Below are 27,659 nucleotides of genomic sequence, written 5' to 3' on the forward strand. Positions count from 1 at the left end.
TTGGGAAAAGGAATAAAGAATCATCACTCTGTGTACTTCTCACTGAGACTTAGTTTTGCAGGCATTGGCTCTGCCCTGGGGTAACAGTGCAGTCCCACCGAGTCACAGAACATCCGGAGTTGGAAGGGGCCCTCAAGGGTCAGTAAGTCCAGGCCCTGGCTTGGGGCTGTGACTGCTGCCCTGGGGAGCCTGGCCCAGCGCCCCACCACTTCTTTTGGTGAAGAACCTTTTCCTAACATCCAGACTGAACTTCCCCTGATGCAAATTCTTGCCATTGCCTCAGGTACTGTCGCTGTCCCCAGAGAGCAGAGCTCAGCGCCTGCCCCTCCGCTCCCCTCGTGAGGGAGCTGCAGGCCGCCATGAGGCCTCCCCTCGGCCTGCTCTGCTCTGGGCTGAACAAACCAAGGGACCTCAGCTGCTTCTCATACATCTTCCCTTCTAGACCCGTCACCATCTTTGTGGTCCTCCTGTGGACACTTTCTAACAGTTTTATGTCCCTCTTATACTGTGGTACCCAAAACTGCACGCAGTGCTCGAAATGAGGCCTCACCAGCACAGAGTGGGGCAATCACTTCCCTCAGCCAGCTAGCAGTGTCATGCTTGGTGCACCCTAGGGTGCAGTTGGCAATAACATGACAGAATTAGTCTGCTGAGTGGTGGGTCCTCTTGCAAAACAGTCCTTTATTTTGTTAGCCAGATGTAATACTGTGTAAGAAGCATGTAAACCGCAAATTTCTCCCTTGGTAGTCTTAGCATTTCTAAGAGATGGGCCATTCAGGTGGAGGAAGCAGAAATCCTTGTGTGTGAAGAAATGTACTTGAGTATAAGAAGGTTTCTTGTACTCACCAGCACACAAAGGGTTGCGATTTTACTGGGAGTTGTTTGAAATGGCAGTATTTCACAGGTGAGCCAGATCTGAGTCTAAATGGACTGCTGTTACAAGAATATACATGGCACCTGTGGAACATTGCTCTTAAGTGTTGTTTTTTTTTTTCTTTTCTTAGTTAAAAAGATCAAAACTGGTATCCTTTTGTTTTAATATACACGTACCTATTTCGTTTGTTAGTTTGCACAAAGTATATATTAGTTTCAGAATCTCCATCCATTTACTGCACACTAGAACTCTGGATCCTTCTATTCCCTGCACTAACTTCCTCAAATCCAGTTTTGCATCTGAAACTCCATGGATTAGAGTCACCCTCAAATCTGAACCCTAAGTCTATGCGTATAAAAAATGTATATATATGAGTTTATATAATTCTATATACACACATACAATTCTCATACTCTAAGAGGAAGAAACAAAAAAATCTACATTTTCAGCTAGGGCTGGTTATACCCTGCTGTGATCAGAGGAATGATTACAGCTCATGACGTATCTAAGCTATCTAACTAAAACTGGTTTATACATGCACAGCAGTAGATTTGCAGCAGAGTATACGTTGGCTACTGAATGTATGCTGGGACTTAATCAGTCTGCTGCACTATTGCATTTTGCTACCCTGGCTAAGATAAAGCTGGCTGCTTCAGGTGCATCTAAAGCAGGTTTGTCACAGCACAGTATTAACATGCTATGTTGAGGTTTCAATCTTATAAGCTGTTAATATTGCATTAATTCTTGCAACACTGGGTTCAGCCTTGAGTTACAGTGCTTTTAATGCCCAGCCCCTCCAAAATACATCCAGATCTGCGTTCTGGATATTCAGTTTTCCTCTGTTTTGTGAATACCTGTTCCTATACGATCAGCCTCTAAGATATCTGCTTTCTCTCCTGTGATGCTGACCCTCTCCTTCAGATCTCAGAACCATCCATCATGTAGGCCTTTTTTACCAGCCCATACATCATCGGTTTCCTGTGTGTCAGCCATGTGGAAACTACCTGAAGTAGTTAGGGTTAAGTGCTTCAAACCAAGGGGATAAATTGCTTTGTTGTTTGTTATTCCTCATAACCAATCTTCTGTCTACGAAAATATTCTCCTAGGGCAGTTTTGAATGAGGCCTAATTATGCACTTAGCTGGAAAAAAAATTGGATGTTATCTTAGACCATCTTCTTCCTTGCATTTTTTGATCTTTACTCTCAAATACAGCCCGTGAAGAATTAAACATGCTCAAGAGAGTGGAAGAACATGTTAACGAGGAAAGATAAAAACTGAGCATGGAAAGTTTGGCCAAATAATTTCCAAGACGGACCATGATGACTGCATTTTTTATGTGCAAATTACAAAGAGGGCAAAAACTCCAACTTGAAAAAAAGATGCTATAACTGGGAATAGTGGATTGAAAAATAATGAAAAAGTTTTAGACAGAACATCTGGGAAAAAAAAGATGTCCTAAAGGTGAGACGTATTGGACTGTGGAAGTTTCTACTGATTAATGGCATGTATTAACCCACCAGCTGATCTGGATGCTGAAGTGAGAATTGCTTTCTACATTTTAACAAGAAAGATTTATTTCCATAAAAAAAAAAAGTCACCTGCAGTTAAAATCTGTAGTGTGATCTTTCTGAAGATTTGGTTCAGGAAAACAAAATAAAAATAATTAGCTGTCATGGCAATAAGAGAATTGACTTTTATAGTAAGGAAAAAACACTCTGTGTCCACATTCTTTGGGCTATTTTTTTCTTTTTTCTTTCACAGGCATGACTCCCATGCTACATACCACAAGCAGTCCAACCTCACTAACAAACCACATTTTGGGATTGATCTAGGAGTTGACTCTCCAATGTTATGTACAATAGGAGCAATGTAATAAAACACACTCTAATCACTATCTGAAATTGGCATCTCTTACTCAAAAATCCTTTCATTTTACTTTGGACCCCCATGAAAGTCAAGTTTATGGAATAATGAACTCCAGGAAGGAGCTGGAGCTCATTTACTATTTGAATAGTACAAAACCCTTCATAAAATGTTGACATTATTCAGTATGCAGCAAAATGCAGCTGGTGTAAAACTTTTTTTTTCCCTTTAAATAAATACTTCAGTTGTTTGTTACCACGAGAATAAGAGATTAATTTACAAATTGTTCATCTTTCCTGCTCATCGTTCCAGAACTGCTAGTCCACTTGTCTCTAGCTACTGTGTGCAATTACTGTGCAGGCTGCCAGGAAGAGAAACATAATGAAATAGTGTGTTCTTCTATTAACAATGGCAGATCAAATGGAAAGTATTACTCAGAAAACATTTCTTAGTGGTTCTTCTCCAGAACACACAAAGTACGATTAGGAACAAACACAGAGACATCCTCTCTGGTGACTATTGCAGGGCATAGCTGCTTGAAAGAACCTGTTTAGGGTAAGAAATTATCCCTATAAAATAAACCCCCTGCTGGTACTTTTGGTTCCCAATGCTTTATTATTTAATGTGCAACTTTTTGCGTACTTATCCTCCCAAGAGTGCCTAGAGATAATGAAGTGCTATTTTTGAAAGCCTGTTGAAGAAGATAGAGAGGTGCAGAGAGGTCATAAGGGACTGGGAGAGCAGGGAATGGGAGCACAGCAATTCCTAGTGTAACAGCTCAGAGCCATTATCGGTTTCACTCCTCAGCTCTCTTCTCTTTCTCCCTGTGGAAATGACAGCACAGATAACATGGGGACTTGGGTACTCTGCATCTAGGTAAAGCTGCGGATTTGTGTAATCCATATCCACCTTGAAAAAACAAACCAGCTTCATGTGGAATAACGGGTCTGTTCTAGGATGCTGTAGCCCTGTAGACTGATAACAGTGTTATTTGTATGTGGTGGTTTGGGTCTCTCTTGGTATAGCTTGGCTATATATGCGCTGTGGTAGCTCTGGCAGTAATGCAGGAGAAAGTAAAAAATGCTTCAAGAACTGACTCTGGAAGCTATGCAAATTAGATTTTAAATGACGAATACCAAATACCTGTAGACCTTTCTTCATGGGCCAAAGAGTGCTGTCATGGAGGCACGTTAAGGCTCCTTTGAAAGGGCAGGAAAGTCAAAGGATCGCAGCATAGTAATACAAAGGCTATTCAACTTCAGAGTCAGGAAGAGACCTTTTCATTCTCTGTGTTCTCTGCTGGGTATTGCTTCCTCTTGCATAAAACATAACGTTAGTTTGCTATAGTTTATACAATTGTCTAAAACATAGGCTTAAGGCAGAAAGTGAAGATATTATGTCTGCGAGAGAAGAAACAATAGCATAAGCTTCTACTGCCGTACCCATTGACTCAGGATCTGCTACGCTCCCTTCCGCCTTTCCAATTTCACACGCCTGTCGTCTTTCATCTCATTCCAGCTTTCAGGGTGGTGGTCTGTCCTCCTCCTTCTGATTCCCTCCTCTCTGCTGGAACTGAAGCTGTACCAGAAAGAAGAGTCTGAATACTCTCTGGGAGGGATCTTGAATTTGTAGAAAAGACATCTTTGTTGCCTTTTTTATTTTCTTCTTATTGTAGCTGTCTACTTTAGAACTTGCAAACATGAGTGAAAACAGTTTGGGAATGACATTTCTGTTCTGTACATGAAACTCTGTGTATTTGGTATTATATTATGTACAGAGCCCAGAGTCTGCTGGTGTCCTGTGGGACATTTCGGAAAGATAAGTGGTCTATTCATGTTTCATGTCTCTAAAAGCTAAAGCTAAGCATGTCCTTCCAATTGTCATGTTTAGCTATTGTTTCTCCTTGTGACTGTCACTCCTATGTGACACTGTGTGATCTGCTTTATGTGAATTTAAAAGTGAATGAGATGACTTTTTTTGGATAATATTGGGTGTCCGTATGAACCTATACACAAATTTCATGGGTAGAAAAGGTAACTAACAGTATCTTTGTAGATGAAAAGTTTGTATTTGTGATTACCCACCTGCAACATAAAATGGCATGTCAGCCATGGAAAATGAAATCAAAACAGTGCCCACATTGATTTTCCTAAAAATATCTTACAAGAATCTTGTCTTCCATAGTTTGATTAAATCCCTTATTCTCTGTATAAGAAAAAAAAAAAAAAAAAAACACAAAACACAATAATATGTCATTTCGTAGGATAAGAGTAATCCATTTGATTTTTTTAGAATCTGTTTTTTAAAGAATTTATTTTAATCTGAAGTACAGAAGATGATCGGGTTTAGCATCCTTGTGGTTGAATGAGGTCATGTTTTAATAATTTCCTTGTTCTAAGGTTCCCTCAGTCTAATGACCTAGTTTACTGAAGTGAATGCAACTGTAATAATCTCTAATTATTTGTTGTGTTCCTTTAGCTACTTCATGGGATTTTGTTAGATTAACTGATGTTCCAGTTTGACTAACACCTTGTGTGGAAATGACAGTGTTTCAGTTCTTCTGAAACAATTTCTTAGCACTGTGATGCTTGCCTACCTTTACTCACTGAATGTTTTTATTAAATACTTGCAAATGGCTTATGTGCAGGTTATACCTTAGGTTTATTTTAAAACATCTGATCCTTGATGAAAGACTGTAGATCAACTTTGCTATTCAGAGTACATCATTTTGATCAATGCCACTGGCAGTTGAAGCTAGAAATGATTCATCAAAAGACTTTTAGCAAAATAAAGACATTACAGTGGCTTAACTCCAAAAGTTTTCACTGTCCTTGCAGCTGTTGTTTTGCTCCATTTCATTTTTTCAAAGACCCGTTCTATCTGCAGATATGACGCTGTTAGGTTCAGGAAGAAGCGACACCTCATTTACTAAGAATGTCTCTGCTTTTCCGTTACTAAATATTATATTATCCTCAGAGCTGCAGGAGAAAATCTGCTTGGATGAATATACATCAGAGCATATGATTAACGAAAAGCCAAGGACAAATGTGGGTGCTTCCCCAAGTCTGACAAACTTATCTGATTTTTTCCTACTCTTTATCTGCTGGGTCTAAGATATGATTGCTTACAAATCTGTTCTTCTGCTTGGCTATGGCAACAGCGATTGGTGATTGAACTAGGGATTGTTTATCTTGTGCATGACCAGATTGTTTGTAATTACTCCAGGGAGACTGTTGGAAGAGTCAAGGGTTTTCTAGCGTCATCATTACTCTGGGAACACTCCCATGGATGGGCTACAGATGCCCAAGGAGTCCATGCTAGAGCTCTTTTTCTGTGGGGCTGAATTGCTCCTTGGGTACCAGGCTGTGCACCAGAAAGACTTATTGGGCAGGAAGGCTTGAACAGTGATAGCAGATTTCCTTCTAGTAGTCTTGCAGGTATTAAAGTATGTTGTGTGTGAGGAAAAACACAATGTAGTGGTGACAGATAAATGCCAAGTTCAGACAAAACCCTAGTTTGGGAGTGCCATGAGGGCCTTAGGAGTACCAGCTGGGCCGTGCTACTGATGGACAAGCAAGGGGCTCAGGTGTTACTGTCAGTCCTTCTGTACTTCAGTCAATACCGGTAGTAATAAAATAGATGCTACTTATAACATTAATGTTGTTACTAGAATTGGCATACTTCAGACTGTATTAATTATTCAGGCTTTACTGCCCATGCTAAAATCAATGCTTAGAGTATATACATTGAAATGTTTTCTCTGTTACAGTATCATAGAAAGTAGGCCTAGAAAGCACATGAAAAAGTAATCTACAGATTCATGTATTCCAAAACAAGGTTGGCTATACCCTGAAATGTTCATTACATATTCATCCAGTTCTTTAAAGCCTCCAGGGATGGAAATTGTACAGCCATTTCCAAAAGTCTGTTTCAGTTGTACACACTATCCTCCTGGCCTGCACACAAAACCTCGTAGGTCAGGTAATACTCACAGTTATAGATGCCAGTGAGCTTCCTTGTTGTGGTCTTGGCTCATCAGAATTAAAATTTCAATTGTTCTGATAAATCATATTGTAGAGAAGGATTTCTCTCTTTAGACGTGAATTTATTCCATTGGAAAATTTCCCCATATCTTGAAAAGGCGTTGATACAAATGTAAACACATAATGCTGAGCTAAATTTAGCTCTTGGTGATGTACTTGTTACGGATACCTATATTCAGCTCCAATTCAGCTTTCAGTCACGTTTGTGACCCAAAATTTCAGTTCTATCCACTGTGTGAGCCTGGATTTCCAGCTGTATAGCTCACTATGTTTTCCTCAAAATATTCCTCATGTAGGGTTGAGCAATTGTCCTTTTACCAAAACTACAGGAATTATTCAGTGTATTTCTACAATAATTTTTTATTTTATACAAAATGTATGCCAGGGTAAAAGAAGTCTTTCTTTTGTTTAGTGGTTGGTGTTCTATTTTTTTTTTCTTTCAGCTTTTTGTTTATAGATTTTAGGCAACTGGAAGCAGCACTTAAAATTTTGCATGTAAACAAAATAAGACCCAAATATCCTAGGATCCAAGTTTATATCACATCTTGTTTGTCTTTCAATAATCCTAGAATGAAACTTTTTCCTCAAAAAAAAACCACCCACAAACAAACAGAAAACCTAGATGGTAATGTTGCAGCCTGTTTTGTTCTGATCAATTGCATTTTCTCGACCATTTCTTTCCCTGCCCCCCCCCCCCCTTTTTTTTTCTTCACTATAGCAACAGTTTCACTTAGTGTCTGAGTGGGGTTTCATTGTTATGTGAAATAAAATAATTAGACAGTTCACCTCCATCGGTGATACCAGATTAAACCTTGCGATTAAAATCTTTTACTAAATGTGATGGTGTTTTTGCATGGCTGAGGTTTTGTGTACCAGTGCACATGTCCAAGTTATCAATGCACTATTTAATAAATTATGGCTTACTCATCTTAATCGTTTGATATTTAGCATTTTGCTCTGGTTTCCTAATTTCACCTATCAAAATTCTATTGCAGTTAATCAAAATACAATGGACTAAAAAGGCTTTTTGAACACATCAGTTAGAAAAAGAATGAATTTCTCTAAAAATCTGGCCACAGATGGGGCAGTGGACTCCAGCTCTTTACAAAAGACCTGTAGTTTTTCAATTACTTCTGACTTCTTGTTCTGTATTATATAATATGGCAGAAAAAGAACAGAACAGGGTGCCACCAATCTCCAGTGTCACCACACAGAATTTATTGGGCGAAAATGTTCAGATCATTATAGACATTTATTAGACACTGCCATTCTGTCGGCGGTGCAGTATTAAGAAACGGCTCATTTTAAGAAGGACTCAAGCGTGCTCCATCTAAAGACTGAATAAAGGAGCTGGAACTGGAAATGCTTATCTGAGAATATTGGCTGGTTGTATCTTTAGCTGTACTGCATTTGTCCAGCATACCAGTGTTGGGCCATAGATAATGCAATTTTTAAGCTTTTTAATAATAATTTGGAGGGAGAAAGTACACTAAATTGTAGCAAGACATTTAACTGTTGACTGTTTTGTGTAGCAGGGTCAAGTCAGGTGTCTGACATGGTGATGGTTTTGTTTCAACAGGAAAAGAAAATAACACCTGGGAACAAAGTGATCGGTGCTGGTGAGTTATAATTTTAATCATTTTTCTGTAATGACATTTTTTCTTTGCCTTTTTGTTTCTTTGACATGAGTTCTGCATTGCAAGTGAAATTTTAAGCAGTTTCATCAAGGTTATTGTTATGGTTAGGAGCATCTTCCACCAGATTCACAACCATTATGTGTCAAAAGCACAAGCAGGTTGTATAATCTTGGGTGTTTTCCAGGAAGGTACTGCACACTATTTTATTAAATTGCACAAGGGAGCAGTCCAGCTGTGCTAAATAAATGATTCGTTACCAGCCGAAAGGTTCATACGGCAGTGATCAGGTTTAAAACAAAAGAGACTGGAATGTGACTTGGATATACAGACTGCTGACGCCTACTTTCACAGCTATCTGAAATGCACAGCAAATACTCCAAAGCAGCAAGAGATGTTGCTCCTTCTGTCAGTTGTTATCACCTCTCTTTCCGCTAAGAGTGCCTGAGTGTTATTGTTTGCCATCTTTTGGCACGGATTATGACATGACAAGGATTTTCCTTTAATGTTGACAGAGGGAGGCCACTCAGGCCAAAACTGTCGGAAATAATTTGGGATGTTACTCTGCTTTTGGAGATCCCTGCGCGGTGAACCAGATTTGAACCTGGTTTGAGGGAAAGGTGTGGATGTTCAGGGTTTTTTTCTTGATTCCTCACGCACGTTACAGCAAAGATCTCTCAACAATTTGCCATCTTTGAAAGTTAAAACTTAAAATAGTATTTACTAATTCATTGGTTATGTTGTTACACTAACAAACATAGGGTTACATTCACACTCACTATGCAGTATAAGTAGCCATAATTTCGAGTCCTCAGCAACATTTGTTCCAAGAGTGTAAAACGTATAAAATAAAACCGTAACTTGGTAATATCGCAGGGCTGATATTTCTCAAAAAAACCCAAAGCAGTATCTATGTAGAGTTGAAATACTGGAGATGAATTAATTGGGTGAGCACTCTAGGGGCACCTTTTCTAGCATTTGCTAGAACCCAGAGAAGTTGTTCAGCATGGCTCTGTATCGTAGTACTTTTCTTAGAGAATGTTCTCCCCATTATTCAGGACAAATCTGGTGCTGAAGACAGTGGGAAATTTACCCCAAGTAGAAAAAACAGTGTTACAAACTTTATCTGCATGGCACCTGAATAATTTTCAAGCCTTAGTTTCTCCCTAATAGCTCGTGCTGTTACACCCTTTGTGTTGCATTAATAAATTTGTCTGTTAGGGAGTAATTGTTTCCATTCTGATAAAACACCATGACTTTTGTTGTTACTTTTGGTTCGTGAAATTACTGTTTGTATGTTTCATAATGGGAGAAGTGGTGACAGTATGGTGCTCTTTATAAGTTGCTAATATTCACTGAAATATCCATATTTTAGGTAGGCTAAGGGTACAAAAATCTGAGTTTCTTTACAAAAGAAATCCTGAAAAATGTTTAATTTCAAGATGTGTCTGAGTGTTCTGTGATGAATATCTTGTTAGAGACGGATCTGAGCATCAAATCTTATGTGTATTCCTAAATGCTAGGGAAACTATAGTCTGATTTTGGCTTTTGCTGCAGAGGTCCAACTCTAGTCAAATGTATTGAAAAAGTTATGGTCTCAAGGTAGGCTTTATGGTTGATTTATATTTAGGTTCTGAAATGGTCTGATTTTGGCCAGTACTGAGCTTGTAACAATAATGTTTCCTTGAAATATAGCTGATTAATTAACATCTGTTAGTGAAGAGTAACGATGAAAAAATAAGCAAGCAAGCAGTTAGGAGGAAGGCAGAAACAGGATGTGAAACTAGAAACAGCAGTTGCAACACATCACAAGCGTACTTGTATGTGCTCTAGGAAAAAGTTTGAAAACTGAAACTTTACTAATACTGATAATTAGGATAGGTTGATTAAATAGAGCTCAGGACCAAAGCATCAGTTATTTAGTTTATAAACCTAAGCCTGCTCTCTTGCCTAACTACAGTTTAAGACTAGTTCAGATTGCTATTAGGTAGCATAGATAAATTTGAACATATTCTTGTACCGTGTCTAAGTGTTTATCTAACTGAATACATTCTCTTCGCCTCATCTTCTTATTCATCCTCGTCTTATTTTACTTAAATTTTTTAGTGGTTTCATTTAATTTGTAAAGTAGCTTACCTATATGCCAGATGACTAACCACTTCACATAGAAAATAACATAGGTAGAATCTGGTTTTAGCAACCTACACAAGCGATGTTTTTCCAGTGGTTCATATTGTTAATCCTATCCTGTATGGTTTCTTTAGGTTCCAAAATGGCACATTTACTATTCTGAAGTAAGAGAATGAGGTTTTTCCTGAGGTTTTCATTTTAATGTTCAGTAACATTTATGGCTTTGTAAATCTCATCAGTTGGCTATATTTTTCTCTTACACATCTTTCCCTTAAATTTTAAGAGAGTTCACAATTTGTCGGGTAGGTAAGGAATGTATCATTTGGCACAGAGGTTAGGAAGTCCTCTTGTATGATGGCTGTTCTAGTTATTCAGAATTGTTGGGCACAGACTTGACTGTAGGATAGTTGCAAAAGCATAAATTTATTTGTGTTTTTGAGAGGATATAAAAATAGCATGTATGGTTATAAGACAGTGATCTGTAATGTTCACTCAAAAATTCTGGCTCCAGCCAGAACTGATACATCCTCCCAGAAATTCTGGCTCCAGCATGCTGCTGGTTTGTGAGAGGTAGCGTTAGCAACTGAAGCGAGACATATAGCTAATTCCTCACTTTCTTTGTAGTTTTTCCTCAAATGTTTGTAAAACTTGCTGTTGCAGTAATACCGAGATTTCACGGTTACCAGTTCTAACCCAGAACTCTCATCGATCACCACTTAAGAACATCGCAGGGAGTGCAACATACTGCTTGTTTTCATTAGGCATTTCTTGCATGGTTGTCCATGACTCTGGAGACTAGTCTCAGCACTAGTTCCTTCTGTTTCTCTTTTTTCTGAACTCTAGGAATATATTTTCATTTTACACCTCCTAAATATCAGTCAGAACCTCTTTTCCAAGGAGCTTTGTCAAGCAGCAACAGTTCAGGAAAAAGCTGTTGTACTGGATTTTGATTCATTCTCTGTTTTGTTGAATGTGCAAGTACCTGTTGTTCCCATATTTTTGAACATGCAATTTCATGAATGTATTTTTCACAATTTATTCGCCTGATTCTTTGTGTAGTTGCCCTGTTGCAGAGAATCTGCAAACACAACGACAATGGCTCCTGAGGAATTTCTTTGACAATGGAAAAATTCCCAAGTGACACAAACCCTTCTCTTCCATCCTTCAAGTGCTCCTAGTCTGAGTGTTTCCAGTGCAAAGGGAACACAGTCTATTACCTTTGTGATTTAGCTAGTCTGTCTTCTGGAGCAACTTTATTCCATAGCAAATTTCTTCTTTTATTCAGAAATTTGCAGTCTACAGACACAAGAGGATTAAATGACCATCCTTCCCTTTCCATTTACACCTCCTAATGGTTTTATATGCAATGTAGCAGTCTGAAAGGATGTTTTTTCAGTTGCATTGGATGACAGTTCAGCAGGCAGAGTGTAGTGGTATGATATAGAGTGGTAAAAACGAGTTTCTGAAGAGATGAAGAAAACTGTAGGCACGTAGGAAATTTAAGCATAAATGGAATCATTAATGAATCCAATAGACTACTGAGTATTTTCTGTTCTCCAAAGAATTATAGCAAAGTGTAGCTGCATTTAATATAGATGTTAATAACTTGTGTTGCTTGGCCTAGGGACATCAAGATGTTGCTGTAGACAGTTTAGTGTGCAGCTGTGTTTGCAATTGTAAGCTATACACTACAACATACAGGAGTGAAGGATCATATGGAAAATATTAAATGTCTTCATAGAAACCTACTATGCTGTATCATTTAGGATAATGCTTTGTGCTAGTTATCCTGTGGAAAATTGTTCATGCAAATAAAAGAAATCAAAAATGAAAAGGCTAGGATTGTTTCCTGTAGACAAATCTTCTAATTGCAACTAAAAAGAGCTGCAACAAAACAATCAAAAAAGAGGGGTTTCAGAGAGGGTCATGCAACAAGGGCACATTCATGAAATTTCAAGGAAGCAAGTTCAAAACTGATGAAAAGAAATACCAATATAATGTGTGGTTCGCCTGGAAACTCCACCATATGAGTCATGGAAGGCAGGAATTTAGTGAGTCAAAAAGTAATTCGATATTTTATACAGATAACAGAATGACTTAGAATTATCTGAATTGATTTTAGTAACTGTGGAAGTTCTGTTCCCTGTTCAAGAGATTATTTACAATTTTGCATTAAATAGTAAATGGATGAAAAAATCCTGGGAGCATGAACCTTGACAAGGACAGCACTTCTAGCTATGTGCCCAGCTATTGTTTTTTCTTTTTATATGCCACCCTTCTGGATGCATTCTTTACTAGACAGAGGACTGGCTTCAAAGAGATGGCTGGATGGCTCCCAACTTAGGTATTAGGGCACTTTGCTGGGAGGAAGGCAGTGTAAGTTTGAATCTTCTTAGACTCAGGAATGGATTTAGGGTAGGTTTCCCAACTTTTCGATAACCGCTTTAGTCTCTTTGCTCTTTTATGGCAATTAGATAACTCTCCTGTTTTCTTTATGGAAACTATTTAAAAATGTTAGGATAAGTAAAATTCTCTAAAACAATATTTGTTGCAGCAGGAGTTTTGTGGATGAAAGGTCTCTCTCCTTGATTCAGATATCTGAGTCCAGGAGATGAAGAAAAAAATTTAGTGTGGAAACAATCTGTCCTTCATAACTCCTAATTTTGGATTCTGTCTTAGGGGTGAGACAGAAGGGAACAGATGCAGAACAGTATATTATTTGTGGGTGTCCAGAGACTTCATGTGAGCTGGTCCATCCTGTGGGCAGCTGGTTATCCTATATGTAATTTCTTCAGGGCTTTGGACTGCTCGCTGCTCTATCAGCTGCTGGTGACTGCAAATGTTAGGATGCTAATCAGCTAGATTTTGGAACCAATCCTACACTCCAATGTATTTAAACTGCAAGTCACCTGCTCAGTATAAACTGCAGTATAATTTAATTTAGCGTTTTGATGTGCATATACCATGACACTAAAATCTGACATGAAACCAAATTCAAAGCCAATTCTTTCCTCTTAATCTAAATCAAAATGAGGTGAAATCCTTGGTATGGGATCTGATCCAACTTTCAATGTACTCACTGCCAATCTTTCATTGATTTCAGAGGTAGTTGTGCGACATAAGTCTACAAGAGTAAGAAAAACAAAACAAAACCTTTTCCTAGTTAAAAAGAAAAAATGTATTTTAACATTTTTTTCTGTGTCACGGACAAAGCAACAGTGAAAAGAAAATGAATTAAGATTTTCTTATTACATTTTTCATTTTTCATTCTTTATTTATTTCTATAGTTAGTTTTAAGCTGTTAAGAATTATAACTTAGTTATAAAGTACTTCCAACCAAACAGTTTAATTTACAACCATAAGGTCTTTTATAGAAATGGTTTCTACCATCGGTTGATAATTTTCTTGTATAATGTTATTCCTTAATGGCCAGGGTTTTACTTTAAGCACAAATACAGACTAGCAGCGGACAACAAAAAGAACCTAATAGCAGATTTATCAAACAGCAATGTGGATAAAATAAAATCTCCATTTGGGAGTTTGCACATTTCTACAGCCTTGGGGCTGCAGTATACATTTCTGTCAGCGCTGTTTATGTGAAAAATAGCATTGACATAGTGTAATTGGTACAATAATGTAGCAGTAACACAGTTATGTACAATAACACACAATCTTACAGCCATATTCCTGTGAAGAAATGAAATGTAAAACAAAGATACTTCATTTGACGATCCTGTTGCAAGTTGTGCGTCAAGTACTTTCATGTAGACCTAGGTGTCTATATCTGTGCTCACCCAAGATCAGCCTCATGTTGTCAGCCTCTGCACTTTGTCTGCTAAAGAACACATTGGTTGTAGGTTCATCAAGAGCAGTGTGGGTGAGCTTGTGTTGCTTGTGTCAAAGATTTTTAGTCAGATTTCAGAATTTCATATTGTTCACCGTCTCAGCAGGAAATCGAGTGGGGGGAAAAAGCCCATGCCAAAATTTTACTCTTTGATACAGAATATTCAGAAAGTATTGCTTTCTTTTGGATGAGTTTGTTACCAGTTTCTTTTGGTTTTGTTTTTCAAATCGAAATGTTTTAATGTAGAAAGTGGCATGCTCCAAGATGGGAAAAGTGGGGCAGGTGGTGTAGTTTTTTTTAAAATTTAATCATAGCTGACCAACATGCTTTATTCCTTCTGTACTAAAAAAGTCAGCTGTTTAGTACGGTTAGCTGCACTAAAAAAGTCTAAAAAAGTCAGCTGTTTTTCACTTTTTATCAGTATTCCAGAAGGCTTTCATCCATGTTAGTGCTTTGTTCCCCCTCCCCTCCTTATTTTTTTTTGTTTCCCAAGTAGGTCGGTAGCAAGGGAAAAGACCACCAAAAATATCAATGAAATAAAATGATGTAAAACTTGGCACTAAGTAAGACTGTTGATGCTCAGCAAGTCATCTCTTTTCTGGAGGAGGAGGAACAAGAGTTGCTTATTTAGCATTTTTTTTCTTAATCTCACCTTTTTTGGCCTGCAGCTGGTTTCTGAAAAGAACCATCGTCTTTATAAACCACAAGACACGGAGCTTGGAGAGGGAGGTGTAGGTGTGCACCATAACTGCTTGTGCTCAGGGCTGGCTGTCCTCATTTATTTTTAATCATCGCTTCCTACATGTAGATTTTGGGCTGTAGTTTACCACTCCATTCACATGCTTTCCAGTCTTTTCATTCGTCAGCTATTGTCTCAACACCAAAAGAAATCGTGGTGCGCTGCATGGTCTGTCTCATCCAGAACATATTACTTTGTCCACCTTATGTTGCTTATAAAACATCTAACCTGTTTTACACTTCATTCTCCACTCTTTCATTAATCTTTATAAAAATGGGCTCACCCCCAAATAGTTTTCCCACTGTTCCAGAAAAAAATATATATAGCTTTCTTTTTATAGAATATCACATTTCTACAGATTTTTATTTTTAGGGTATTTTTTTGAAATGCACATACATTTTGGTTTCATAGGCTACTTTTGCTAAAAGTTATGCATTTAAATACTGAAACACTGTAGAGATGGTGAGAATATATGCGTGTAGTCATACATTTTGACAATTATGTCAATATTATTGAGTACCCACGTAATTCTTCACAGACAACAAGTGTATGTGCTTTCCAGTTCTTTATTGATATTACCTACATATACCTGCATATTGCTATTTTTTGTCCAATCCTGTTCCACTGATGTCAATCATTACTTGGCCTCCACATATGAATAAACTCTGATACTTGACTATAATTTGGCAATATCATAATTATGCCTGAATCTTTAGAAGCGTTTTGGAGGGAATCAGGAAGCTATTTCTCACTGAATTTCTGTGGGATTTTAATGTCTAATGCCTTGTGGGCTCCGCTGAAAACCTCAAGTTCTTTCACAATCATGTCATGTTTTTCCAGGTATTGAGAGAATAGGAAGACAGTTAAGACCATTTGTCAAATACATTTTATTTTCATCTACAGAAAGCATATGTGCTAACCAGCATTCTCCATATATTATTCGTATTATTTAAGGGTGGCAGGTTCATTATACTTACAATATATTGTAACTGCTGGAAATGTTTTTAATATGCAACAATAATATATTGCATTAAAAATACATATTTCTTCCACATGCATTTTTGAGAAGCTAGTTGGACACTATACATCAGGATTCATCACTGTCCACACTGTGGTGTCACAGCCAGGCAAATGTGCCTGATTTGGCTGTTTTCTGCAGCTGCGCTATGCTGAAACCGAGTGAGGTTCGTATATATCTAGTTTGATGTCACATTGGCATTAACACAGGTGTGAGCCTGCAGAAATGTATCTGTTTCTACTTAGCAGACTGTCTTAGAGCCTATCTGAAACAGCTTCTGTATGTATGTGTTTTTTCTGCATTCACACAGACTGATTTTTCAGTGTTCCTTTTAGAACATGATCCTTAGTACTTTTTACTTATTGTATACAAATGTTCCCTTGTTCTGCAAAATGGAGAAAGAAACTGGAAAGGCACAATAGGTCAGTTTACCCTTAGCATTGCAAGAGTTTCATCAAGAGAAGGGTGATCCATTTTATAGCAAATAATGTATTCAAATGTTACCCTTTTTTTGGTTTGTGGTCTATTTAAGTGCAAGACCTTTTTTTTTTTTTTTTTTAATGAATTTGTTCTTTGTTTTGAAACTGCTGAGAGAACATTTCAAGCAAAAGTTTCCGGCCTGTAATTTGTTTGCAAATAATTTATTTAAATTGTCTTTCACTATTCATTATTTATGAATTGGTGTAAATTCATGCCTTCATGGATAAAGCTTCCATAAACTCTGGGAGGGAAATCGGTGACATTTCCCAAGGGGACACAAGCACCTCTGGGCTGAACTTTCCCAAGAGTATGATTCTGATGACTTTGCCGAATCTACGAGTAGCTGGTGTATTCTAGTTGGCTTCATTGTGTTATAAGACTTCTTGATCGTCTTAGTTGTTTATAAATCTCTTTCAAATGTGTTTCGGCTGCTTCTGACCAGGGTTTCACCACATTCCTCGCAGACCGGGGATACCTTTTGGAAACTGAGATGGAAATAGTTTGTGACAGTGGGCTGAGAAACCTAGGTTTTATTCTTCCTATCCGGAGGCAGGAGGTTTGAAGCAATGGAAAATTAATAAAGACAGAACAAAGAGGCCAGATGTTGTAAGGCGGACTAGAGGAGATTCAAAAAGTACTTTCAGCAGGAGTAGAGAAGATACAGGCATGCTTATATGACAGGAGATGGTTTTGTCGACCAAGGTCAAAGACTGTGAGCTCAGTTGGGCTGAACAAATTCTTTCAGAGAACAAATCCTAAAATATTTTAGGTTGTTTCATATCATCTGGGGACTTTCTCAAAAATACTGCTGTGTAGAAAGTAAAGATGAATGATGTTTGAATCCTGCTTGAAGCCTGTTTATACCTCTGGCTGGTTACACGTGCAAGGCCATCTAAAGGAGTAAAATAGCCCAGAGGAATATAATCCAGATTATTCCAGAAGTATAGGGTTCTGGAAGAAAGTTAGCTAAAATTTCAAGGGTATCTCTAGGACCTTCCTAGGATGAGATCTCAGAAAGGAATCCATGCCATGGGAATAAAAAGGTGAATGCCACGCAGAAGCCTACCCTACACCTGGGGAGTCTTAAAGTATTTACAGCCTTGTGGACTGAAGAATTTCGCCACGTTACAGATAGAGTCCTTCAAATTTTCACGAGTACCCATGTAAACGTTCACCTTGCTTGGCACTCTGTTTTGGGGGAAAATTAATAACAAGTGTTACAAGCAGACTAATAGTGTATAGTTTTAATTAAACAGCTTGTGAGATTTTTGGAGACCATGTTTTGCTTTTCAGTGCCTTAGCTAAACCCTTTGTTTTAGAGTTTTTTTGCTTGCCATTTATTATGGACTGAAACTTTGCCTACAGGTTAGCTTTGCCATACTGCTTAGTATCACAAACACATTTCTAGGTCTTCCACTCATTCCCTTATCTTTCCTAATTTGAATCACTTCTGGTGGGAGGCGGTACTTTGAACATGTATTATGCCCACAGGAGTTAGACAAAGGCTGCAATATGGGAGCCTGTCAAAGCTTAGGTAGCCTTGCAGCCTTCTGTCTCTAATGCCTTATTATTTTCTAAGGAATTCAAGGAACAGCTTGAATTGTAGTTGTAGTTGCTGCTGGTCATATGTGCAATGTGCTCATATTGAGCTACTTAGGTTATGACTAAGAAGTCCTAATTCCGGAAGCCTATGAACTCCACATTCATCGCGATAGGATTCTGGTTTGCTTTTCTCAGAGGTACTGATCTTTCTTTGGGGCTTTCTGTGCTTTTCTTTAGCAGTTGTTAATACCTAATCAAATGATTTATTTAGTTGTTCTGCAGGCTACTTCTGGCCGGTCTCCCTTACTGCATGCATCTTTTATGAAACTTCTTGTAGGCCAAAGAAAATGTAGTCACATGAACAATATTTGAGCTGTACTCAATTCTGAGAGCTATATGCAACCTGGTGATCCCTCTAGCATTTGAAGGATGTTGCATTGTTAATTCTATGTTACTTTTTATAGAAAAATATTCAGGGGACATCAAGAAATCAGTGCAGTTTAACTAAGACCTTCCACTCAAATTGACAAAAGGACTTGAACCATGGAAAGGACTATTTTTAAGCTGTAATCTGTTCAAGCAAAATTAAATTATTTCATCACTGAACAAAGCATTGATTTTAGATAATTTATCAGAGATGATGCTGTAGTTTTGGAATTGCAAGCAGATAACTTCTACTCTCAGCCCTGCAGATCTTGCAAGATATTTTACTTTGACATATTAAGCTAATCCTGCTGGAGAAATCCATGTCTTTGGGTCAAATGCATCATTTTCATCAGGTGGATAAAATTTGCTTGTATTAATTACCTTGCGATTGAGTAATTTTTCCAAAATAAGATGGCTTCGGGAACTTCTGAGGGTAACCCGGTAATAATATGAAAATGAACAACATCTGTAAGAATGCATAATGAAGACTAAAAGACCGGCATAATGGCTTGTCTTTACCATCTCTGATATAATCATTACTGTATTTAGCAAGTGAAGGGACCCAGGCTAAATTATTCCTTGTTAAAGCTGTAGTTTCAGTGGGATTTCTGTGGATTCTTACAGATTGTGATGTGAAACCAGTTTTTGCCAGCTGATACTAATAGAGATGTATTGAACAGTTTGACTGCTCTACTTACGTTTACATGTGAATGATTTTTTTAATCAATGAATTATTTTCTCATATACCTTGCAGAAAATGGAAATAGTTTTTCAAGCATGTATTTGGACTATAATATGAAAAACAAAAGATACATTTAAGAACCATTTACCTTTTTATTCCAATTGGCTATATTTGCTACCTGGGATTTTTCTTTATAATAACTAATTCATTCTGACACTAAATGTATGTGTTGAACTATTTTGTACTCTAATCACCTTAAAAATGTCTTCTGTCACTTAATAGGGCACCTGGAAAAAGAATTTAGTTTGCTGGTAATATTTTAAAATCTCCTTTCTTTTACAAAAATTATGTTTATATGCAGATAGGGACTTACAGTTTAACTGCCTGTGTCCTGTTGCTTTATTATTTGTGATGTCCAAAGAGTACTGATGGAATACAAGATACCCCAAGGGCAGTATAGTTACTTTTAGTGGAGAACGAGCAGAAGAAACTGATAGTTCAGTTTAGACAGAAAGTCTGATTTTTAGAAAAGGACACATTTCTTTCTTCTCTTGTAAGCGAGTACTGAGGAGTTTGGGTGTTTAAAAAGGGGGGGGGGGCAAAAAAAAAAAAAGAAAAGCAAGGGATTATGTCCTTTTGAGAAGTGCTCTAAATCAATATAGTTTGTATACTTTTATGATGCCTTCTAGCATATTTATCAGCCTTCCAGTGAACAGCCCCCCTCCAATCCCTCTTTTTGGTCTCATGTCCTTGCCATGCCCCTGGTAACATTCTGCATGCTGTGCTTTGTATTGTGGGGTCAGATGCAGAGTGCTTCTACAACGCAACATAAAAATGTGAATTCTTTAAAATACTAATTGCTAATAAGCTATGGGAAAAGGGGTGAGGAGAAAACACGAGGTTAGTATTTTTGTACTTTTCCAAATCAATTACGAACAAGAAGACATTCAAGGAGCATTCAGTAGCCATAGAATGTCAGCTTGAGACGTTTCAATGCAAAAAATGTTGCTTATTCATCCATGCACAATGAAGGTATTCAGCAAATTTGGTTTTGAAAACATTCAATTATTATCCTGTTTTCTTTCTTTGGTGAGCTAGCAAGCAAAATATGAAAATACAGAATTGAGTCTGTGATACACAAGGATTTTCTGTGTTTAGATGTCACTGTGTTGGCAGTGAAAGAGTCCCAGAGCCTTCTGTTGCCATCACCATTTAACAAGCATCACTTCTTGCTCCCCTTCCTCCCTCCAAAAACCCTGAGTTGTGAGAGGCATATGAATTTGGGCTCTAGTCCCTTTCAAATGCTCGTCTTCTGACTGTGGGATTTCTCTAATAGCAAAGCTGAAAAGAAAGCCTATGAAACTCGCAACTGAAGGATAGGGACATCAAATTCTTAAAATGATTTAAAAAAGTGTGAAGCATTTACATGGTTAATAGGAACAGCAGCAAGTGTATTAACAAGAATCAAATAAGTAAGGAATTGAATTATTTTTCTTTATGACAAAGGCTAAAGGCAACAACAACCTGTGGGCTGACCTTTTACCAATGCCACCATCTGAGACATGTCTCCAAACTATTTCCAGCTTCTTGCTTGGGTCCTGCTCCTGACTATGCAGCTATAAGAATCTGCGTTGGTTGAATTAAAAGTTAGTTTGGTTATTTGTACATGGAATGTAGTCTGAATGTGAATATAGTATGAATTTGCTCTCATCCCATTTTCTGCTAGGTCTTTGAGTTCACCAAACAGCATCACAAGGGAGATAACCGTCAGATAATTGTTACTTTGAGTGACACGCTGGGGTTGTTCTGAATTGAAGGGGTATAGCTTGAGCTCTAGCCAGTTCTTTGAGTCATTCAATTACTAATTTCATTAGCAAAAAGCTAATAAATAAAAAGCTTTGAAATAATTGCTAATTTTTGGAAGTTAGTAGGCGACAGAGTTGTCAACATGTAACTGCAGAAGATGAAGAGTGTTAGAGGACTACTCTTCTGTTAATCCCCCATTGCCTGCAGTTAGGACAATGACTAATTACAAGTTTCTGGACTAATATGCTAGCAGTAAAAAATCATATGTACTTTTCCTTTTGGGCTAAGGACAGATATACTAGTTTGTGCTTATTAAAGAATTGACTTCTGTGCTATGCATAGTTTTAACAAGCTTATTTTATTTATTAACCAGGAAGATAAGGCACAAGCTCTTGGTAAAACTGTTACCAAGTTTTAATCGTGAAAATTACATGAACCCATATAACTGTCTTTTATTCCATTAAAAAAAAAAATACAATGTTTGTATTAGAACTACTGTATGTTGGGTATAGAAAATTTCTTCCCTTCTTTCTTGTGTCCCAGGACTAATATTGAAAGAAAATCAATTGCTTGGGACTTAGAGTAGTAGCTAAATCTAGTTTTCTATCTTTCTTGATAATTTGTGTAAAAAAGAAGTAATGGGGAAATAATATTCCATAGTCATTTCTTAATTGCCAAGGTATGATAATTTGGGTAAAATGCTCTCTAAAATATGTGGGCCTAGTCTTTAAAATACTTTTATGTGAAATATTGTTCTTTTGGTTTGTGATCTGTAGCTGATAGTATCTGTATCAAATCTGTGCCTTGAACTGATCCTTACTTTGAATTTTATAGTTAGAGATTGACTTAATTTTAGTCAGTGCCCTCATCTAGCATTAAAAATGGTATGAGTTCAAGGATAATCTGTTTATCTCTATATATTTTTTGTGTATGTTTGCTTTTAAATTATGTGTGAATATGCGATTAAGGAATAGAAATGAGAGGAGAAAATGGAAATGAACTACCACTTCTCTAATTCTTAGGGCTCACGAATCTTAGGTAAAAGTGCAAAGGAAAAGGATTCACAATAAAGAATATGATTAAAAGGTCTGGTTTAGATTGCTGTGTAAGCAGGAAATGATGAATCTTGGCAGCCTCTCAACTGTGAACCAAAGCAGTGAAGAAAGCTGATGCTGATAGTTTGGATAGACAGGAGGAAAAAAGGAGACCCAGAAAATAGGAAATTGCAGACATATTTCATTTTGGCAGAGCCTGAGAAATTGGTTATCTTTATCACCATTGTATGAACAATTAGTTATTATTTGTCCTGAAGAAAAACAGAGTTAATTCTCTAACCAATAGGCTGAAAATAAAGCCAGTGATGTGGGGATTGAGTGTTAGCATAAAATATTGCTAGACTGCCTGTCCTCTGCCTGAAGAAACATAATTTTAAGGGGGAAATCACATACATGTTATTAGAAGTAAAAAGCTCGGAAAGCCCGTAGGGGTTACAGTAGGCCAATTTAGCAGCTGATGTGCCTAATCTGAGTTAATCATCATCCTTACCAGTGGAGAGACACTCAGAATGAAATACTTACTTCTAAATCTACTAAGCGTTATTTTTCTCTCTTTTTCCTTTGCTTTTAAGAAAAAATGAGGTGGTATGCAGATTGTTCTCTTGATTATTAAATAGAGGTTTGTTGCTGCAGACTAAGGAAACTCCAGACACTCTCAAAATAAGGAATAGCCAATGACTCCTCATGACTTCAGGCCAGCTCCAGTGCTTGCTGAAACCAATGGAAGAAGTTTTTCTGCAAGCAGTAGGAAATGTCGGAGTTAAAGTATTCTAACAACATTTTTTCTGTTTCTATTACATGTGGAGGTTCAAACTGGTTATGTTCAAAATCAGACGATGAGCTATGTTGTGAATCTGCTGTTAGATGGGCAAGCTTCACGCCTGAAGCTGCGCACAAAGTGAGGCATACCTGAAAATATAGCTGTAGAATATTTATTCTCTGTCTTGATGACATTCACTACTACTAAAAACCTCACTTTGACATGCTGTGTTTATTTTACAATTTGTTTCTGAATGCAGTCATCTTTTAATCTATACTGGATGGAAGTGGCTTGATTTTATTGGTCATTACACACACCCTGTGTGAAAATGTGACAATTTTAGTGCTTGTTTACATTTTTTGACCTAAAATATCCTTGATGTATGTAAGAGAGTATTTTCAGTTTTGTATCTTATGTTCAGGAGCTATGATTTCCTTAGAGGACATTTGTTGACATTCACATTTTGCAGGAACCACCATTTTTCATCTTTCTATGAAACACTGGGCTGAACAGTTCTATCCCATTATGCAGGAGTGCTGGTTTGGGATAAATCTCTGAAATATGCGGAACCTCCTTGTATGTGAGAAATGAGTGCTGAATGAACCTTGGGAAAGTCCCATCTTCATCAACAACCTCTCAAATGTTGAATACTCATCTCTCTCAGCCTAGATGCAAGTGCTTCACAGATCTGTAGAACAGACCTGAACAATCTTGCAATAGCCTTTCAACTTTCCTGTGAGGCAATGGAAAAAAGCGTGCTGAGGAGATAGGGAAAGAAGTCGTTTGAATGTCTGGTGTGAGCTGTGAGGTGAAGTCCAAAGGAGCTTGGACTTCCCAACTGGCTCGTGTCCTATCAGCTTATACCCCCGGTGCCCACCCCCAGTGCCAGACTGACCCCTGTTACTCTACTGCTGCCTTCCAGCCTGGATTTTGTTTGTAAAAGTATTTCAGCTAGATCTTATTTATTTATTTATTAGTCTTTCAAAAATGCAAGGGACAGACTTGTAAAGCTTTCCACCTAAAGGACACGGGTGTGATTTAGCCAGTCAAAACCTAGCTTTGATAGGAAGCTGATGTATTTACTGCGCTGCCTGGAACAGTCTTTGGTTGTGTCGGCATCACAAGTGACTAGACTCTTTTCAGTAATGAAGATACAAGTTTTTCATTCCTCCTTGTTTGTGTTTTATGAAGAGTTTAATGCTGAAAACCTCTGTTTCTTTTTCTGTAGAAGCCCTTTCTCCCAGCACTGTGCTTGCTGATACTCTCTTCTCCCCCACACAGGAGAAAAGCTCATCAAAGTACATATGCAAAGTTACCTATCCCTAGTGCAAAGCTCTGTTTGCAACCGACAACCCTACCCACCCAAAATTCACACATAACAGGAATGTTTCCTTTAGTCACAACATGAGCTTGGCGAGCTTTGTTTAGCATTTAACTTCTTGCTTCTTAATTGTTTCTGCCTGTTATTGTATAGTAACTGTGATTTGCTAAAAACTAAGAGAGGTTAGAGTCCTTGGCAAGTCTTCTCCTCTTATTATTTGAAATCTTTGGATTGGTGTCATTTAATAGGAATTTTAGAGGGCCTAGCCTTGAACGTGGCAGTGCTTTGGAGCAATTGATCATTGTATTCCCACTATTGTCTTAATGGTGTTGCCTTGAGCTCTGTTACAACAGAAGCCAACTGGCTCTTTAAAAGAAAGAAAAAAGTTCTTGAATTCAAAAGAAACCATACCAGCTCTTTACAAGTCTCTCAGGGATTTTATGGTTTTATGTAGAACCCTTAAACTGTGTCTTTGAGAAGCAGCTGCACTTGCCACACTTAGAAATCATTCCTGTAATTTCACTACTCATGCCAAGCTAAAATAAAACACCTCTGGTGCTTCTTCTGAAACTTTCCACTCCAGATAAGGCCAATAAGTATTTTTGGAAATGTTTCTTAGAAAGGTTGGTATAATTAGGCTTGCTTTCTTTTTTCTTCCGTCTATTTATTTGTTTGGCAAAAGACCATTTTTCTGCATTGATCTGAGAGGGCAGTATTCCATCTGGCCTCAGACTCGGCATTCACCCCTATCATCGATCTGATCTTGAGAAACTGTCTTGTACTGAATGTGAAAAATGAGCCTAATTCGTCTCTATGTTTATAAATAGCTGCTTTCCAAGCACTGCCTTGTAGTGCGTTTACAAGTACAGCAGGTACTTGCTCGAGAAACAGATTTATTTACCAACTCTTCCTTTGCAAGCTCTTGTTGTTGCCCTTGTTTGCTGGTTACTCTTGACATTAGGGCAGCTGAATCTGCCACCTGGTGATGTGAGCATGGGTGCTGATGCAAGTTGAGCTGATGTCAAATGAGTGACCTTTTAGTGCCCCTTCTGCTCTGGCTGAAGTAAAAAGGGAAAGTGAGCATCCTCCAGGCAGTACAAGAGGATGTACATTACAAGAAGGTTACCCAAAAAATGTCCCTCAGGGATAAAGTTTTCATGAAGTGTAGGTTTTGGGCAGCAGCAACAAATCCTTGTGCCGCTTGAAAGTAGCCAGGAAACAATGTGACTCAAAAAGTCAAAATCTGCCTTCTGGAATGCTCTTGTTCTATGATTTCTGTACATTGTCCAGAGCTGGCTTTCATGCAAGCCAGGCCATGCCTCACAAAGCGTTGCCTGTTATGAATCGGAAGATACATCTTGTCATAGTGCTGGCTGGGTTTCCCTTAACTGATGCTGCAGTGCTACATATCGTGGTATAAATGGAGGATAGATCTTTCCTTCCCCAAAGCTGGGTGAAAAAATAGTCAGATTACCAATTTGTCTACTTTTTCTTCTGGTGTCCTGTGTAATTCACTGGCCTTCTACATGCCTAGAAGGTTTCTCTATTCTACAAATTTTCATGTAAGCAGTTGTACTTTGTGCTGTTCTGTATAACTTCATAGCTTTCGTCTATGGCCCTCTCAAAATAACATTTTTAAAAGAAAGGAATGAGCGATTGGGATAGTGAGGGAGGTAGGTAATATTATAACAATATGGCTTTGATTTTTCTACTCTAAAGTTGTTTCTGTTACCTTTATTTTGGGAATGGGATTGGCCTAGCCAATTCTTTCTTCCCCACCTAGACAGAGAGGAAAACAAAGAAAGGAAAAGTTAATGAGAAAAGGTAAGGCTGAACAGTAGAGGGAATACTACTAAGATAGTAGAGGACTTTGTAATGAACTTGCATGTTGCCTGAACTCAGGGTTCTGGTCAAAAGTTTCTTGTGAAATGACATTTTGGATCGTAAGGGAGAATTACTTGCCTTTTATCAGTTTTTTTTGGAAAAATGTGTGGAAAGAGGGTGGGTCAGTAATATTTTGTAGCCAAGTAACTGCCTCTCCATATACATTTAATTCCAGCAATTTGAAGCAATTCCCCTTGGTAGGAGCTGTAAGAGAAATTAAGACCTTTGATTTGGTGCCTGCATGCAGATTGAGGTCTCTAGTGTTAGTTGCCCAAGTCTGAATATTTTGGATTAAGGATTCGATCTGTGAAAACTTTCAAATGGAAAAAACCAAGTGTATTCTACTTGCCTCACCAAAGAGCCTCTTAACCTACCATCCTGAACTCTGAATTTTGTCTTTGCAACTTCAAGAATTCCTCATTATGTCATTTTTCCTTCACCTTGCCATCTGCAATCCTCTTGCCATCCTTCCTCCTCTCTTGTCTTTCCCTCATTTCCCATTCATGCAGTCTGCTCATGCTCACCAGAAGGTATTGCAATGTGGGTAGTGAGCAGGAGATGAGATGGGCTTGACCAGTTGTGCAGTGCTGGAGAATGGAAACAGCTGGGAAGACCTGACAGTTCAATTTGCTTCTCTCTGCAGAACTAAGCGAAGGTTGTATTGAATAGTGCAAGTCACTCATGTAACCATCTGGGTTTTCCTTTTTGAAATCACATTGCCACTAGTGAGCAATAAGTTCTCACAACAGTGAATTCCACCTCTTTTTCCAAGTCTTTTTGCTTACTGTGGATGGTAGCATTTCCTTTTTACATGTTACTCTTACTTAGTTTATACTGAAACGATTGATAATGACATGCCTTACCTGTATTGTCTGAAGTGGCATAATTTAGAAACACAGAAATAAAACCAGAAAAACATCAGCTTTGATTTTTGTTAGCATTTGTGTGGTTGAAGCCATGCTCAAGATTTGATAACTCCTATAAATCTTGTTGAGCTAAGTCTCTTTGACTTATTTACCTTTGTAGTTGTGGCTTTGTTCTTTTCTTTGGTGAGGTATTTTCTACATCATGCACTCCCTAGTCTTGGCAGATTAATCCAATCAAAGAAGATACTCTATATTATGATTACAGCAGCTGCTCTGCAGATACCTATTTGTCCTGGCCAAAGTAAAATCACCAGTCATGAGCGAGTAGCATCAAGTCTGGTTGTTTTGTAGACAACATGAAGCTCTTTCATATTCAGTGGTCGTATGAATGATTGATAGACCTCATTATTTTGAAGAACTATTGCATTGTAATGTTTCCAGATGTTCTCCAGTGGAAGCTTGTGTTATTGCTATAGTGAAGTATTAATCAGTAAATAACCCATGTCACTCGTTGCCCTTCTATGCAATCACAGTGTTCTGATCTTGTGGTTTGGCTTCGTTTACAAAAGAATCATCGATTCAAATGGATTATCATTCTGTATGTTACAATTCAGACCAGCAGAGGGACAGTTTGTGACATGATCAACATGATCAACCTCCTATGAGCCAAGTGGAGTCAGCTGTGATCAGT

At 37.9% G+C, this 27,659-nt stretch overlaps 1 protein-coding gene across 1 annotated transcript in view; it reads left to right on the top strand.

Annotated features, from left to right (window-relative positions):
• LOC308194588 (uncharacterized protein) overlaps positions 1-27,659 on the top strand; it is a 124,664-nt gene that overhangs the window by 54,564 nt on the left and 42,441 nt on the right. The window contains exon 12 of the mRNA XM_080590704.1: positions 8,361-8,400. Within this exon, the coding sequence (XP_080446830.1) occupies positions 8,361-8,400 (40 nt within the window). The remainder of the gene's footprint in view (positions 1-8,360; positions 8,401-27,659) is intronic.

The sequence above is a fragment of the Anser brachyrhynchus genome (genome assembly GCF_964034855.1).
Source record: "Anser brachyrhynchus genome assembly, chromosome: 4".
NCBI classification, from domain to species: domain Eukaryota; kingdom Metazoa; phylum Chordata; class Aves; order Anseriformes; family Anatidae; genus Anser; species Anser brachyrhynchus.